At 33.1% G+C, this 18,029-nt stretch overlaps 1 protein-coding gene across 1 annotated transcript in view; it reads left to right on the forward strand.

Moving 5' to 3' along the window:
- The window catches only part of CSMD3 (CUB and Sushi multiple domains 3), a 721,079-nt gene that overhangs the window by 459,519 nt on the left and 243,531 nt on the right, over positions 1–18,029 (forward strand). The window contains exons 23-26 of the mRNA XM_054816701.1: positions 3,805–3,974; positions 13,053–13,209; positions 14,811–15,002; positions 17,557–17,683. Of these exons, the coding sequence (XP_054672676.1) occupies positions 3,805–3,974; positions 13,053–13,209; positions 14,811–15,002; positions 17,557–17,683 (646 nt within the window). The remainder of the gene's footprint in view (positions 1–3,804; positions 3,975–13,052; positions 13,210–14,810; positions 15,003–17,556; positions 17,684–18,029) is intronic.

An 18,029-nucleotide genomic window follows, 5' to 3' on the forward strand; every position in this document is an offset into this window, starting at 1 on the left:
CACTTAGTCTCCTAACAAAGAAATAACATCTTTTCAAAATACAGAACTGGTATTTCTAGCTGTTATCTGTTATCTTTTGATTCCAGGGGATTGTCTTGAAGAAAACAATGGCTGAATTTCAATCTGTAGCAGCATGTCAAATTTTTTGTTTGATAATTATTTATGGTGAGCATTTAGTCAGCTGAATTGTGAGAAAACTTGGAAAATCCTCCTACTAGAGCTTTTTTTTTTTTTTTTTTTTTTTAAAGCCATTGATTGAAGAATAGTTTTCAAATGGTTAAAATACCCAAACAGATGCATTTCGTTCCTTGGTTGCAATAACAATAGCATTTTACATGATTATAGAATTTAAATACACTAATAAACAGTAGTTTAAACTCCTCTGGTTTATTGTGGAAATGTGCAGTGAACACACATTCATAATCAAAACCGCACCAGTCATTTCTTATAAATAGCTCATTATATCAGTATTTCCCTTTCATTATTTTTCTTTGAGTTTTTGTTTATTTTCCTTTCTAATACTGAAATAATTCTATATTTCTAGTAAAGTCCAGAAACAGTGATTTACTTCAATTTTAGTGTTACATCCTTGTACTTTATATAAGGCTGAATTAAAGTTTTTGTGGAAAGATAGCTGGATGTTGGAATATTTTCCCAATTTCTTTTTTTTCCTATAAGCAAAGTGTGTAGGGTAGGTTCTAGGTTTCAGTTGAAATTAGTGGATTTTTTTAAAAAAACAAATAACTATGTCACTATAAAAACCTGAATTTCATCTCTACTGAATAGGGAATATTACTAAAATGAAATATTAAGGCAGTGCAGAAATGTTTTTAATTTCTGATAACAGCTCTAAGTATGTTTTTAAAGGATGGTCACGGACTTTCTGTTCCTTTGTGATATTTCCTTTACTTCTGAAATAGTGTTTTGCCCCTTCTTTTCTCTCTTCTATATTTCCCTCTTTACACATTTTCCCTTAATTTTATCCTGGTTTGCCTCTTCAGTCTCTTTTTTCTGTCACTCGCTGTAATGCCTGTTAAAATTATTTTCCAAACACTTTAAACAAATTACATATGTTTAATATTGGTATTTATTTTAAACTTAAGAACTCAGATAACATTTTTTTTCCCTGACACTTTTTTACTGAGCACTTAACTGCACATAAAAGTATTTTGGTCTTTTTTGATTTATGATATAGTATTAACATCAAAGAACAGAAGGCAGCCATAGGTTTCCTAATTTTAAGCAACATAGCTATCCGTTCATGCTTACAGTAGAAGTGGAGATTGGCACATAGAACTATGGTGTAGTTTGGAAAGTCTTATAATATTAATCGCGTATCTTCCATGTTTGATTCTGCACTTATTCAGAATTATACTGCTGGTTTTGTGTGGGGGTGTGTTTGGTGTTTTCTGGTTTGTTTTGGTTGGGTTTTGTTGATTTTTTTTTTTTTAAGTCATAGTTTGTACTGACAGGAGGCAACTAGAGATGCAAGGGACTAACTGTTGATTTTGTGAGAATCCCTCTGAGAAATGTCCAAAAGACTGCTGCAGGCTGCAGTGCATGCTTCCATGGAACTGTAATAATATAACTGAACGCTATAGGAGAAATTCTTTTATACTGTGGTTTTCAAGACTACTGTTACTAAACTTGCTTTCTTGTCTTCTTGTCTGCTAACACAAGGGTTGAAATCATGCATAGAACCACAGAATGGTTGGAAGGGATCTTTAAAGATCATCTAGTCCACCCCCCTGCCATGGGCAGGGACATCTTTCACTGGATCAGGTTGCTCAAAGCTCCATCCAGCCTGGTCTTAAATACTTCCAGTGATGGAGCATCCACAACTTGGAACACAGCATTCTCCCTCTGTATTAAGAAAAGTACAATCAGATCAATAAATGTTTTGACATGAACAATTTCCTTATTTTTAACAGAAAATATAGCATGGTCCTCAAATACTAGTTAAAGACATCCTAACAGTTGGCTCACTGCTGTGTTCAGATTTTTCAAAATTGCTTTGAATTATAGTTCTGACAAAATCAGAGTTGTTGGATCAAGTTAATACCATAAATACCTTGTGCCTTTTGACTTTTCTGTCTCTCTGGAATGGGAAAGGATATCCCACAACCTTGAGATTACAATCATCTTACTCCTATGTGTTGTAATTCAAACTAACCTATACATCTTCAGAGTAGCAAATACCCATTTATTCGAGAATAAAATAAAAGGATACACATGATCATGTGGACTAGAAGGTTTTCCACTTCTGCCTAGGTTATGTGTATCCAACTGTTCTAAGACAAAGTGATGACACCTGAATTATTTGTGTACTTGCTCTGTAGAGCTATTGAATTAAACATAGTCATCTAGCATTTCTTCTGCTTTTATCTGTGTCTGATTTGGCTTTCTGCACAATGGTCGTTTTAGATGCATACATAAAGATAGTTAATTAATGGTCTTTTGTCATTTAATGCACAAATTTCATATAGAAAATATATATTCAATATCCTGGATTTCACTCAAACAAGTCTAGTGAGGACATTATAATAATGCTAATAAACTATACTAGCTCTTAAAATAGATACCATAGATTGTTTAATCATCTTTTCAAACCATTAAAAGGGCCACATAGTTTTGCAAAATACAGTTTCTTATTCTGTGAAATTATAAACCAATTCATTTCCCAAGTTAAAATAACTGGGGTGCATTCTCATGAGAGTGGGTAGAATAAAAGGGCAGGGATATTGAAGTGATCCTGAAAAAAAACATAACCCGAGATAATTTAGTGTTACAGTTAAATTTAAAATGAATCTAAATCTGTTAAACAGAGAGGAAATGCTCTTGTCATTGCACTATAATGACCACAGATCAAGACTAAATAAAAAGGAAAGGAAAGAATTGTGATAGTTTGTCACTGTTAATTTAAAATACCTGGTACCTCAATGCTAAAAGTGTCTTGATTAAAATTATGTAAGTAGACAAAAATATGATAGTAAATGAAAATTAGTTATTAATGCCTAATGTAGCATTGACATGAGTTTTTATGTGGGTTGGGGGTTTTTTTGTGTGTGATTGAACTTAATTACCAAAGTCCTCAGTTATAAAGCATCTTTTTTTGGAATAATAACAGTATTATTTGGAAACACTTACTTATTTTTATTTTTAACTCTTATTCTTAAACCCATTTCAATCCTCTTTTTTTTTTTTCCCCCCTTTTCTCTGGGAGTAACTATTTTTCCACTTGTTTATTGATGGAATTATTTTTTTGTATTGTTTAGCTGGTGGATATACCACAACTCTTTTTCTACTGTAATTTACACTATTGACTATATTATTTATTTTAGTAAATTAATATTAGAGAAAAAATCACATATCATTAATCTGTGTTTCTGCATGTATGTATATTTATATGTGTGCATGTATATATAAATATATACCTATATAAACTTCTAGAATAATTTACAAGCCTTTATGAATTTCTGTGCTGGAGAAATAAAACCAAGTATATTTCCTCCTAAACAAAATCCAAGAAAGATCCTTTAAAACATTATAATTATGGAATGTGCTATTAATATGATTATAACTCTTCATATTATTTAGCATACTTTTATTGAAGTGTTGCAGAAATTTAGAAATATTGTTGTAACCTTCAATCACTGTCATGAACATACATTTAGAACTAGATTTTAGATATCAGTAAATGTTAATACGTTGAACTAGGTTGCATTAACATTTCCATTGTCACCATTATTAAAAATATTTGTGTTTTCTATTAAAATATACCTTAAAATTTTCTTTTACTTGCAGCTGAATGTGGAGCCTCCACAACAAATAATGAAGGAATCCTATTGTCCCCCAATTATCCTCTTCACTATGAAAACAACCATGAATGTATTTATAGCATTCAGGTTCAAGCAGGAAAAGGAATCAATATTTCAGCCAGAACATTTCACTTAGCCCAAGGAGATGTTCTTAAGGTATGTAATCACGTAAAGTATTTGCTATTTCTAAACGTGTAGTTCCTCATACAGTTGAAGTTTATCTTTCTGTGATAGTGCAGTATCAGGTAAGTTTACATTAAGCATCCCTTAGAAAATATGTATCTAACCCTGTTCCATTTCTAAAAAGTTAAAAACTAGGCAATCTGAGATGTTTCCGGAATCTGTTCTTTAAAACATGTATTTTTCTGACCACATATAATTAAAAAAGAGATTGAAACTGTAAACCAAATGTCACCTTAATGTGTATTTGCATTCTCTTCTTAGTGTTTAATATTCATCAGTTAAATTTTTTATAAATTGTTTTCTTCCTCAGAATCTTAATAACTTGAGCTGTGATCTAAGCATAATAAAATTTACACCCAGAAGCTTAATTTAATACAGTGTCTACATACTACGTTTTGTACATAAGGTTTATGCTTTAAATGACTCTAATGTTGTGTGATATGTAACATCTCCTGCAAAATGATGATCACAGCATTTACATGTGAAAAGAATTTTTGCATTAAACAAAGAAACAACAAAGGGAAAATTAGGAAACTGGAACCTTCCAGAGTTTTATAGAGTGATTTTGCCCTATAAATTCAGTAGCATTTACTTTGATTCGTTCATAGCTTTTATTACTGTATTCCCTCAGTACAGGCTTGGGGAAGAGTGGCTGTAAAGCTGCCCAGCAGAAAAGGACCTGGGGGTGTTGGTCAACAGCCGGCTGAATATGAGCCAGCAGTGTGCCCAGGTGGCCCAGATGGCCAATAGCATCCTGGCTTGTATCAGGGAGAGTGTGGCCAGCAGGGCTAGGGAAGTGGTCGTCCCCCCTGTACTCGGCACTGGTGAGGCTGCACCTTGAGTACTGTGTTCAGTTTTGGGCCCCTCACTGCAAGAAAGACATTGAGGTGCTGGAGCGTGTCCACAGAAGGGCAACAAAGCTGGTGAAGGGTCTAGAGCACAAGTCTTAGGAGGAGCGGCTGAGGGAACTGGGGTTGTTTAACCCGCAGAAGAAGAGGCTGAGGGGAGACCATATCGCTTCCTACAACTACCTGAAAGGAGGTTGTAGCCAGGTGGGTGTTGGTCTCTTCTCCCAAGTAACAAGCGATAGGACAAGAGGAAATGGCCTGAAGTTGTGCCAGGGGAGGTTTAGATTGGGTATTAGGAAAAAATTATTTACTGAAAGGGTTGCCAAGCACTGGAACTGGCTGTCCAGGGAAGTTGTTGAGTCACCATCCCTGAAGAGATTTAAAAGACATGTAGATGTGGTGCTTAGGGGCATGGTTTAGTGGTGGGCTTGGCAGTGCTAGATTAATGGTTAGACTTGATGATCTTAAAGGTCTTTTCCAACCCAAATGATTCTATGATTCTATGAAAATATACATTACCAGATGCATATATTGCTTAACCAACTACATATTTAAAGCTGATGATGATCAGGGTGAGTGTCTTTTAGCACATGCCATCTAAATGCAATAAAATATCTGTAAAAGGGATTAAATAATTGTCTATTTTTTCAGAATTCTCAATTTAAACGTGCCTCTCCGAAATCAAAGGAATGAGAAGTATCATGCCAATCATGTTTGATTAAAAAAAGAGTTTTCTGCCATATTCTGCCATGTAGCTATTAAAATAAGAAGGATTATGGAAATATATATTTCTAAGACACAACTATGATTAAGACTGGATTTTATATCATCTAACTTTAGTCATCTGAGCATTAGGTTAGGATTTCTGTCATTAGTTGTCAGACATAGGCACTTCCAAAAAGGAGTTAATTATACCTAAGGCATAAGCAGACCTAAACAACCCATGAAATATGAAATCAGGCAGCAAGAAGAAAAAAAAAAATACAATGGTTTTAAATAAAAATAAGTATTATGTTTTTGTTAAAACATAAGCAAAACAAAATAAACCAAAGACTACCAGATGCCCAGCGTGCACAGGTACATTTATTTTATTTTAGCCTGACTGCTTACTTCAGAACCAAGTAGATATCTTTTAATTTTTACATTAATTAATACAGAAAGATTTAATTTGAAAGATGCATATTATTTATTACCATATAAATAGCATAGCAAAAATAAAAAATAAAAACCCCCAGTTATTCAATTTACCAGTAAAGCATGGACATGATATATGTGGGTATGTAATTTTAACATTTTTGGTATTTCTTAACGAAGCAGAAAAATTAGTGATGTTGTGGTAAGATGTTTAAATTAACCAGTGTTAGCATAAGATTTGAAGTCAGGTTTTACATTTGGACTTGAATGCTTATCCACCCAAATCACTATCCTGCTATTTCTGTCCATAATTTTTATGCCCATCCGATAAAAGTATATGGCTGCATTTTCCTCAAGACTTTTTATGTCGAAACCATTCAAATCTATAATCTTAGTGTAAAAGTCATAGCACTGTAGGGAGGGAGCTACAGTTATATACAGTTATATAAACATAAACTTTTATATAAATGTAAATGAATATGAATATAAGCAATTCAAACTTTTCTATTTTTTCTTCCTTAATCATTTAATGCACATACCATTTTGAAAAGATCTAGCACTAAAGATTTCTCCAGTGCCATTCCAACAATGTGCACTACAGATGTTTAACAAGAAAATGTGAACTCAGAGGCTTATAAAATAAAATTGTACTTTAATATTGCTACTCAATTAATGTGAACTTAAGAGTAATGCCAAATTAATTATAAATGGAGGGAGGACACCACTCAGCTGTAAATGTCAGTGGCAGAAATATTTGCTGTTTTTTGCAGGTGTGTCTATTAGATGAAAGTAATATCTAGTGATTAGAGTGTTTGTTTTTCAAGTTAGCAGCCTTGAGTTATAATAATGAGCTGAAGTTCCTCCCAATTTATTAAAAAAAAAACCAAACAAACCTACAAGAAGTATTCTTTATTATGATTATCACTTTTTCAGCCTATCTGACATTATAGCAAGACAGAGGCACTTGACCCTGTCAGAAGGAATGGTATCTGTGGAACCCATCATGTCTCTTCTTGCCTCATCTCTCAGCTGAAGCTCTTACAAATTGTCTTAACACCATCAGACTCTTTTTTCACATGTTCATTTGATAAAAGAGTCTTGTTGCAGGAAATACAAAGCAGAAGTCACACATTCCAAAACTTTTCTCACGGAACCAGTTCTGAAGTTGTCTGTTGATCCCTATTATTATTGATTCCTCCTCATCTCCAGGAGCTGAAAAAGAATCAGTGGAAGATTTGGTGTGTCTCTGCCTTATGAATATCCCTAGTATTTGGCATTAATATCTTCAAGATCAGGAAATTACTCTTGGATATCCACATTTTTTCCTATGTTTTCTTGGACTGATTTACGTTAATCCCAGTAAAAAAAACTTTGAAGACAAGTTTGCAGAAACTTCCTTTTATTTTTGCAGAACTGGTAACTAAAATGAAAAAAGGAAAATACTGCCTTATTTGCCTATGTTGCTGACTATGGAGAATACAATTTTGGCTACAGGAGTAGTACATTAAGGTTATATTTTAACTTCAGTTTTAAGTGACTCGATAATAGTCAACAAATGCTGTAAACCTATGTAATAAATATCACTACTTTGTAAATGTATATAAACATTAACGCCTGGACCAAAATCTAAGAAAACTCTGAGGTAAGTAAAGAATAAGGAAATCTTCTGCAATGAAAAATGGCAATGGAAGGAAATTCCGTTAGAAAAAAATAAATTGTCATCCAGTCTTACAGCAAAAAGCTGATTGACAAATAGTGAATACGCAGTTCCCTTTTAACTATGAACTAGGGAGCATAAGGAATTCACCATTTGGAAACCAAGATGCTTAAACAACAGCTTCCAGACAGGTCTTCCTTTCCCCAAACACAAATAAAGCAACCTCATAATATTTCATAGTTAAAGCTCAGTCTTTTAGCTGCAGACACTGGTTAAGAAATGGATAATGCATCTGTTCTGATACTGATAGATGAAAATGTTGGTGAAGAAGTAAATCACATACTTTGTGTTACTTTTTCTATCAGCTAGTATTTTCTATTACTAGAGCTATGCAGATAAAATTCCATTGAAACTCTGAATAGACTGAATATTCTACCAAACTTTTGATATGCTTTTTAATCAAGTCATGGGGTCTCTGCTTACCACATGAATTAACTGACCATGGATCAAATTTATACCTGACAAGCACTGTGATTAAAACAATGAAACAGCTGGACTGGGAATACAACGTTAGAAGAAAACAGCATATTTAACACAAATAAATCACCACCCTTTCTGTTACTCCCCAGGCAGAGAAGGAGGAGTTTCCATTTATCAATTCTGAACTGATATAGAGCAGAGGTTTCAGAACATATAATTTGTTCTTCATTTGCTTCATTTAGGATGCAATTCTTTTTCTCTTACTGATGTAACTGCTCTGGCTACTTACATTAATTTTTGTAGGTTTTTGGTTTTGGGGTTTTTTGTTTGGTTGTTTTTTATTGGACACTATAAGAAATATATGTCTCTACTTTTTTGTATAGGGCTATAACCTGCTCTCGATAGTGCCACATCTTGTTTTAACATTCATGAAAGTTTCATGAAGGCATGTGAAGGATTAAAGATATGTATAGTCACTATACGCCAATCCATTTAATGTTAATCTCAAAAACTATATAACAATTGTTTCCTTCTTTGTAATTGTACTGATAACTGAGTTTTTGCAATAAGTTTCCAGAATTCAAAATTTTTAAACTGCCTATGTGTGAGGCAGGGAAAAATAATACACTGTTTCCGAAGTAGCAGAACATTCTACCTGCTTTTTTTTCTCTGCTTTTATCTCCATCCACCAGTTTTGCTTGTAAACTCGGTAGTCTCTGATAGCTGTAAGCAAACCCTTCAGATTTGCATGGAAAGGAACAGAGTTGCCATTCTTCTACTTGCCTGAATAGTCCACTGTTAGTGGTGAACACTTTATTTGTGTTGAAATCACCTGAATGTAGAAAGTATTCTTTTATGTCAAAGATCTTTTAACATACTTTTCTAATTTACTGGAGAAAAGGCATCTTTTATTAAAATTGAAGCTTGGACAAAGAGAATGTGATTGTTTCCTTTATTTTCAGCAGATTTCAACATAAATAAAAGTGTACCTATGCATGGTACTAATTAATGAGTAGCTTTCTGTTAATAATAAAAACCCCAAATCCCAGCCCCCAAAAAATCTGCAGGCAGATTCCATAAGTGAACCTAAAACAAAAGAGAAAGGAAAAAAAGGAAAAAAGAGAGGAAGGAAAAAGTGAAGAGGACTGAGAACACCAGTTGTTTGTGGGGATTTTCTTTTTTTTCCATTTCTGGTGGATAATATGCTTAGCAGTATGTAGAATGAGAGCTGATGTACCAGATGAGATTGCACCTATGTGGAAAACTGACTTTAAGAATTATTTTTGATACTGTTATGAAACAATCTTTCTTTTTCCTTCTATTAAAACACGCAGTGCAGTAAGAGGCGGGTAACAGTGTGTCAGTAAACCTAATGGCAGAACTGGCATTAAGGGTCCCCTTCCTCTGTGCTTGGCTCAGCACTCTTTGTGCTCCTGCAAAATACGGAGGTTTCGGATTTAATGCCTTTGTTTGCTATCTCACCTGTGGGCTGGCTTTGAAATGTGTGCACACGATTCGTTTGTTGAGGGGTTTTGTGCAAAGACTTCTAAGGGAGGTAATATTTGGGGCTTTTTGCTAATTTGTTTCTTACGAATCTCCACACTTGCTATCATAATTCTTTTAGCAGTATCGTCCTGAAAACACGAGTGAGAAATAGGTAGTAAATATAGGGTGCAAAAAAACTCCCAAACATATGGGCCCTTTTCTGTCTTTATATTAGTGCTTCTATTTGCATGTGATATAAATGATACATTTGACAGGGTGTTGACAGCCTCAGCTCTGTGCTGCTGATTTTGTTATTTCTTCTCTTTATAAAGGAACAGATCTTCATATCCATATGCCTTTTATGTTTCAATGGCAAATCTCAAAAATAGTTTGATTAAAATGCACAAATTTGATACATTCACTTTATACTATTCCCTTGCTAAAATTTTATGGAGTTAAATAAGTTAGCAGAAAAAAGGCCATTAATTTCCCTTTAAAATTTGTTGATAATGGAGGCTCTCAGAAGCTTGGGAAGTTTTATTTATCCTCTATCTGTAAATGCAGACATAACCCCTCCTCCTCAAATTAAACATTACATCTATCAATTGAAATTGTATTTATGTAAACAGTGTTCACTGTTAGCATCCTTTCCTATAACATTTCAAAATATCATCGTGATATGAAGAACATTAATGCAATTTTCTGTTCCTTTGCTCTCTTTATGAATTAATCATTTAACAGATCAGGCCTTTAAATAGCTGATAAAAATGGACCTCTGTTTTCTGAATAGCTTGTCATTGGCATATTCAGGCATTATACAGTCATGAATCAATTATCTTTGCATTAATGCTACAGGATGACTTTAAGGAAAATGCATCAAACCAAATAATATTTTCATAACGATTATTCTTGGCCATACATTTAGCACCCAAGTGACATAAATCCAGATGTGCTGGCAAGGCCTGTAAGAAAGAATATTCCTATATTAAAATAAGATAATGGTGCTACATTAATTCACATATAATCTCGTCTTCTGGATCAAATTCTGAAGCTGAATTACTAACTCATTCAAAATCTTTAGCAAAACTCCCCCCCTTATTTTAGGAAGGTTAGAAAGAAAACGCTAGTTCTTCAAATCTCACAAATCTCACAAGAGAACATAGGCTGTTACCACTTTCTTTGCGACTTAATCTGTGTAATTTAAACTACATCTAGATATTTGTTTAGTGCCCATTAACTTGAACGAAGCACAAAAAAGATGTGACTTAAATTGAGAATTATACTACAAGATATACATCCATTTATTGTCCTAAGGGAGACCCCACTATCTCAAGAAGGTGGGTATATTTTACTCTGAATATTTGAAAGTCAAAAACCAAAAGAAAAAAAATATTTAAAGTTCATGTTCAAATGAATCATATTCCTCCCTCATCCAAACACAGTTCTCCTACTCAAAGAATCATAGAGTTTCAGAAGTGTCAAGGTACTTTAAATTTTGTTCCTTCATAGAAATTTTATAGGCTTAGAAGTACTATACAGTGGGACAGCTGGTTAGTCCACAAAGTAGAATTAGTGTCAACTCTGGTGAGAAGTCAGTGTGCCAGTGCAAAAGATTGGTGGGACAATTAACAAAATTGGCAATAAAGTATGTGTGGGGAAATTCTAACATGAAGAAAATTTGTATTGTGATATGGTTTATGGGAAGTTCTGGCAAGACATTGAGAATAGTTGGTGTATCTCTATTAATAGCTTCCTTTGGTTAATTATTAGTGATGCACACATAGTAGGAAGTGGATTACTCTTATGTAGTGTTTAAAAATAAAATAAATCCTGAATCCTTGGGTGTTATTAGTTATAAGTAGCTTGAAGGGATTAGGAGAGAGAACATCAAATTCAAGCTGGGTTTTGTTTAAGTCTGTCATGATGTAAATATCTCTGTAGGATAGCAGCATTCTACTGGAACAAGTGTTTTTCTTTCAGTTACCGAAACAAAACTAAGTTAATTTCAGAACTAATTTTCTGTTGGTCTTTTTTTCTGACTTGATTACTGATCTCAGTATAGTTTTAGAGAAGTTTTACATAAAATTAAGAAATCCATTCCAATACTATTATATATATTCTAAAGTTACTTTTTTAGTTGATAAGCATTAATTACACCTTTTTTGGCTTTAATTTCTTATTTTTACTCTAAGGACATTGGCATTTAAATGTAAAGTTTGCTTGGAATTTATTGGCTTGTTTCAGTAAAAAAAGAAGGAATGATGCCAAGTCATTTTGCTGTGCTTCTTAAACCGCTGTACAATTATTTATTCATTAGAGGTGGCTAGAAATGGCTTATTTGTTTTATTTCAACATATCATTAAATGTAAAGTCTTTGTTATTATTAGAGACATGAGGATTTCTGCAAAACAGTATTTATGTGTTTAGTTGTTTTGATTTCATTGTGGTATAGATTCCTGTTTACAAATACAAGCTTTAATTACATTTCAAATTAATACAACTGGAGACAATTGCCTATTTTTCTGCTGAAGCTTTAGAATTTCCCTATATTGCAATTTGAAAATTATTCAGAGGTGAATTTACTTATTTGCAAGTGATTTTTTCTTAAAATCTATTTATGAAAGTTTTAGTTATTATAGAAGTCACTAAAGAAATCATACAGGACATAGTGGTTGGATTAGCAGTTGTTGTTAAATTATAGTTAAAATATTTTTAGGAATGATAGGAATGCAACAACCTGTGATGTTCTAAAGCGACCAAGCTTGTAAGGAAATTTCCTGAGAATAATTAAAAGATTGTTTTATATATTTAATAATCTGATAGAAGTTTCTGTTTCAAATATGGAAAAGAACAACTCTTGAAGAAAAATAAATAATAAAAGTGCTGTATTCCAATTTACATATAGATTACATTACTCTTTCAACTTATAGAAGCAGCTATCCGATTTATTTCCTAGTCTCCTTTTACTTTATAGTTATATTTGAACCTCTCTTTACACAGAAAAGAAATTCAGAGATTTATTTAAGAAGCCAAAGTTGGGGAGAGTGAGCTTTTCTATTATGCTACCCTAGTGACTTGATGCAGAACCAGCTACACAAAATAGGTGTTTGTTGATAGGTTGTGACCAGCATTACAATACCAGCAGGGAAAGAAAATACACAGATGTTTAAAAACACTGAGCTGATGTGGCACCTCTGCCCACTTCTATTGTTATAAAAAAAAGGGACTGACATGTTTTAAATAGCGCATTTGAAATATCACCATAATTAAGTCAACTTAACCCAAGAGAGGCAAACAGCGTATGCAAGTAGTACTTCACGTTGACTGGCAATAGATCAGCCTTGGCAGAGCTGTCCTCCCTCGTAATGGAGATGTACAGAATTATTCTGTAAATCAAATATCTCATTTTTTTTCTTCATGACTGCAAAACTCACATTTGTTTTACAGATCTATGATGGCAAAGACAACACTGCTCACCTGCTGGGTGCGTATACTGGGGCATCACTGAGAGGCTTGACACTAAGCAGTACTTCAAATCATCTGTGGTTGGAATTTAACTCAGACGTAGAGGGCACTGATGAAGGTTTTCAGCTTGTGTTTACCAGTAAGTATTTGAGAAAACAATAGTAATAGATTTATGATTTTAAGGGAATGAATATTCTTTGTTCATAAGATGAAATGCAGTCAAAAAACAAACAATGATTAAATCAACAGTGAATCACTCATCATTCATCAAAACAATATATAGTTTCATAATTGTACCTCAACCCAAAGCATGTAGCATACTGAAATCTTACTTTGACAGTACTTTGTGTATTTTGATACTTAAACCACGTGGGGTTTGATGGGGGTTTTTTTGTTTCTTTTTTTTGGGGGGGGGTTGTGGGGTTTTTTTGTTTTGTTTTGTTTTGTTTTGTATAGAGGGTTATTTTGAAGATTTTTTTATGTCCTAGAAAGGATAATAAAAAATAGATAATTTTCAGTTATTTGTATCAACACGTAAAAATAACTAAGAATGTGAGTAGTTTTAAATGTGTAACCCAAACCATAAAGATAATTCATAAGTAAAAGACATTCTCCATCTTAAGACTCATGTCCAATACTAAATTTGCATTAGACTAGCAATTTATGACTTTGGATTATTGTTTAGAATAATCCAATTTGGAACCAAAATGATAAAGAAAGATTCCCAACAAAAAATTCTTACCTATCTGTAGGCTGACAAAATTAAAAGATTAGAAGAGGAAAAATCTTTTCAGATCTCTCGCTTAGAGGGTATACAGGAAACAGTGATACACATCTATGTTATCAAGTGACAACTTCTGAAAATGTATGTGATTGTTACATATGTCTATTGACACATAGTGTATATGACTTCTTTAGTGTATAAGTATTTCATCATCACTGAATTATTATATAAAACTGATTTTTTAGCAAGCAGAACAGCATTATAAGGTAATTCTGCAATGCAACTGTCAACATCCCTTTTTCTCCCTGTGCTTAAATCATTCATTTTCATCTGTTCAAAAAAAATGTTCTTACATTTCGAAAACTCTCCATCATTTTTAAAAACTAATTCTAATAAAAATAATATAAGTCTAGTAGAATGAAAGGAAAATATTTCAAGATACTACAAAAGTATGTAATTATTTTTCAGGTGAAAGTTGCATAATTATACCATGTAACAGCCTGTGATAGCATGGGGCTGTACCCTATTATTAAAGATAGGCCTTCCAGTGCTGTGTTACTTTGTAAGCGTCAAGGTATTTCATTTTTCTTATTTATATAGGTACGTCCAAGTCCAGCACTTGAACGTCATCATTAACATTTCCTGTCTTTTGAGACAGGCATTCTCATAGAATACACTTTCCTAGCCTGAATAGTTATTAACCTGAACAGTGCTGAATCTTCTTTTGTAGATATTTGTAGAATATCATATAAAATTATCATTTTAGAACTGAATGATATTGATAATGAATTTCCTTCTCAGTCTTTAGTTGGACTCTTAGGAAAAATGATGTTGTGACAGTTTGGTTTGCATGCTCTAAATGAGGGGTATAGACGGTTATCCTACTTAGACTGTTTCAAAAGAGAGAAGAAACCATAAGTATGTTGTTACATGAAGTCTGAAAATGTTTGATTGCCATTGGAAAAGAGAAGATCTTATCTTCATTAATTTATGTATCTGTTTTATTCCTACCACAGGTTTTGAGCTTTCACATTGTGAGGACCCTGGTGTGCCACAGTTCGGATATAAAATCAGTGACCAAGGCCATTTTGCTGGAAGCACTATAATTTATGGATGCAATCCAGGTTACACACTCCATGGAAGCAGCCTTCTAAAGTGTATGACTGGAGAAAGAAGGGCATGGGACTATCCTTTGCCATCATGTATTGGTAGTAGACTCTTTTATTTACTTAAACTATTATCTGAATATAAGAAAGAAAAAAATTGTAAAGATTGTTAGATCTATGTGAAATCTGATCTGTACGTATACAGATCTATTTACACATACATTTACAAATCTATCTGCCTATCCTGTTTTTTCTTGTTAATTAAGGGTTACTGCAGATCCTTTAAAATACTCTTGAAGGGATGCGGTATGAATCCTGTAAAATGTCTTCTTGGGCTGAAAAATACATACGTTGATGTCTTCTTGGGCTGAAAAATATATAGTGAAAGATTAATGATGTCTTAGTAATAACACAATATGAGGAAATTGGCTAGAAGAGAACTGGGAAGATGAAGGGCAGTTAAGACATGCACAAGATCAGTAAAAAACCACATGCACAGATTAGAAATATTCACAAGGGTTTTTGTACAGGACTGCTACCTCTTTTAGATTTCTCTTTAATATGCCCAGACAGAACCCTGGGTATGAACATCTCTTACTCTTCTAGCATTTCTGGTTTGTAGGAATCCTTCTTTCAACATTCCCTTTTAGTTAGAATCAGATTGAAAATAAACTTCCTTCCTATGAAGGAAAAAAAAAAATGAATCTTTTTGCAGCACTGATGCCCTTTATTTCCAAAGTACCTGTTTATGAGTCAGGTAGCTGTATGCACTCAAGTTTCATCCTTAAAAGAACTTGATCCCAGCCTACCACAAGATCTTTTAGGGTTACAGATTATTCAGGCAAACTTTGGGAATCCGTGAAGACAAAGATGCTTTACATGAAATATTTTAGGTTGGCATGTACAAATAAAATTATTTCCCTGGATAATTATGAGCAACATAGGTCAACAGACACTTTGATTTGCTGCTACTATCAGAAATTGGCTTAAAAATGCTACTGTTGTTCTTTTAGTATCATTTCATGGAAGTATGTGACATTGACAAGACAATAGCAAAACTGTTTTCAAGAAATTATAGTAATCATAACTCTTAATTATGCAGTAAATAGTACAGTACCACATATCCATGGAATTTGCAGGAAGAAATATAGTATAATACACATTTCCTTTAACTTGGCATACCTAGAATAATTTTTAAAATTGACACTTGAAGGCAAAATTAAGAATCTTAATTAGGATTGTCTTCATAGTAAGCAATCTGGAGATGTAAGATAAAAAGGATGTTGCTCTGTTACTCCTGACTGCAAGCTGAGAGGATATGCTTTCTGAGAAGTCTCCACTTACGCAGCTGATTCAGCAACCAACAAAACTGAGGCACTGGCACCTTGCTGGAGAGGCAGAAATAAGCCACTAGGGAGAGAGAGGGAACCTTCAAAAATCATAATAAAAAAGAAAACCAGTTATGATCTGTTAAAATTAGAAATTATAAATGAAACTTGCAGTTGTTCAGTGGTCCTGGATGAAATTAATTTTAAATGTCATTCAGTTTGTCAGTGAATAATTTTTTCTTTATCGTGTACTCTATTTGTATCCTTACCCTACTGGAAGAATAATAGACTATGCTATCCTCTGAGATGAATAATTATAAAAGATTTTTATTTTTTTTTAAAGAGTATTTATGAATTAACAGATTGGCAAAGTGCTTAAAAAAGATATGAAAAGCCACCTGTCTCTGCAAATTTGCTTTTATTATATCAGAAAATCCATCAAGAGTAGCATTTCAATTATATTTTATCATGGCACTCACAGATCATAAGGTAATAAATCTCTCAACTAAATATTTTAGGTAATGTTAAATCAAAATAAAACTGCATTTTAACTATACCAAGAGATCTAATCAAAGTATTATTTTGGCTTTGCACTTCACAAGGGAGAAAGCATTAGAGGTACTTTAAAAGGAAGGAAAGCGAAATAGGAGAGCTTTAAAAGCTTCAGGGATCTACATTTAAAAAAAAAAAAGGTTTTCTCAAAGATAAGGTATTAAAATTATGAAATACTTAATTTTGCCTAATGACTGGCTGAGGCCACCTAAGAGGGAGCTACCTACTATCTGTTATCCTCTAAGAAATACTACAGCTTAACTGTGAGGACAAATTTTGAGTAAGAAGTTTTACAACTTTTTTTTTTCTAGGCTGAAAGGCTCATTTTCTCTCTGAATAGCCTACTTTTATTTAGTGTGTTTCATCTCTTTTAAAAATATATATATTTTATTTTGTACTTATTTATTTAGTTTTCTTAATTTAATTCTACTGCTTTAGGGTGACATGGTGTTCTTGGTTTCATTTTTTAAGTAACAATCCATGTTCCTTTCATTATATAATTGTATATTTTCTAATTATTATGGGGTGTTCAAAATTCTTAGAAAAACATAGGTGCCAAAAGAAAATACAAACATACTTAAATAAAAACACATTTACATGTTCTTTTCCCAAGGCACTTCAGGTCATTATGTGTTGTATTACAATCTTGGGGCATAGTCAGTTTAGTTGTGTTACTGAGCAAGAGAGTAGATGTATAAATTGATTGCTCAGATGATTAGCTGGAAGGCCATCTGTAATGAATTAAAAGTAACACATTATGTAATGTTTTTTATTAGCTGAATGTGGAGGCCGTTTTAAAGGAGAATCATCAGGAAGAATCTTGTCTCCTGGCTATCCTTTTCCCTATGACAACAATCTGCGTTGCATGTGGGTGATTGAAGTAGACCCAGGAAATATTGTCAGGTACTGGAAACAAATATTTCAACAAATCTTTTTGATTCTATAATAACGAATCTTACCTGTACAGTGGAGAAAAAAAAAAGGGATTTAGGATTTAAAATTTAAGATTCAGCTCAAGCCCAGTATTTTTGGCATTCTAAGTTTGAATATGTAGATTTGTGTTAAAACTGTCCATTTTTCAATGGACATTGTCTCATGAAGATCAAGCTTTAAAATTGGTTACATTTTTGGAAATGCTGATGAATTTTAAACCAATTCATAAGTGTATATATGCAAACATATATACAGACTAGAACTGTTAACTAGAAATCTGGTTAAAAAATATCTACTATGAATGCTATTTTAATTC

The sequence above is a fragment of the Grus americana genome, chromosome 2, assembly GCF_028858705.1.
Source record: "Grus americana isolate bGruAme1 chromosome 2, bGruAme1.mat, whole genome shotgun sequence".
NCBI classification, from domain to species: domain Eukaryota; kingdom Metazoa; phylum Chordata; class Aves; order Gruiformes; family Gruidae; genus Grus; species Grus americana.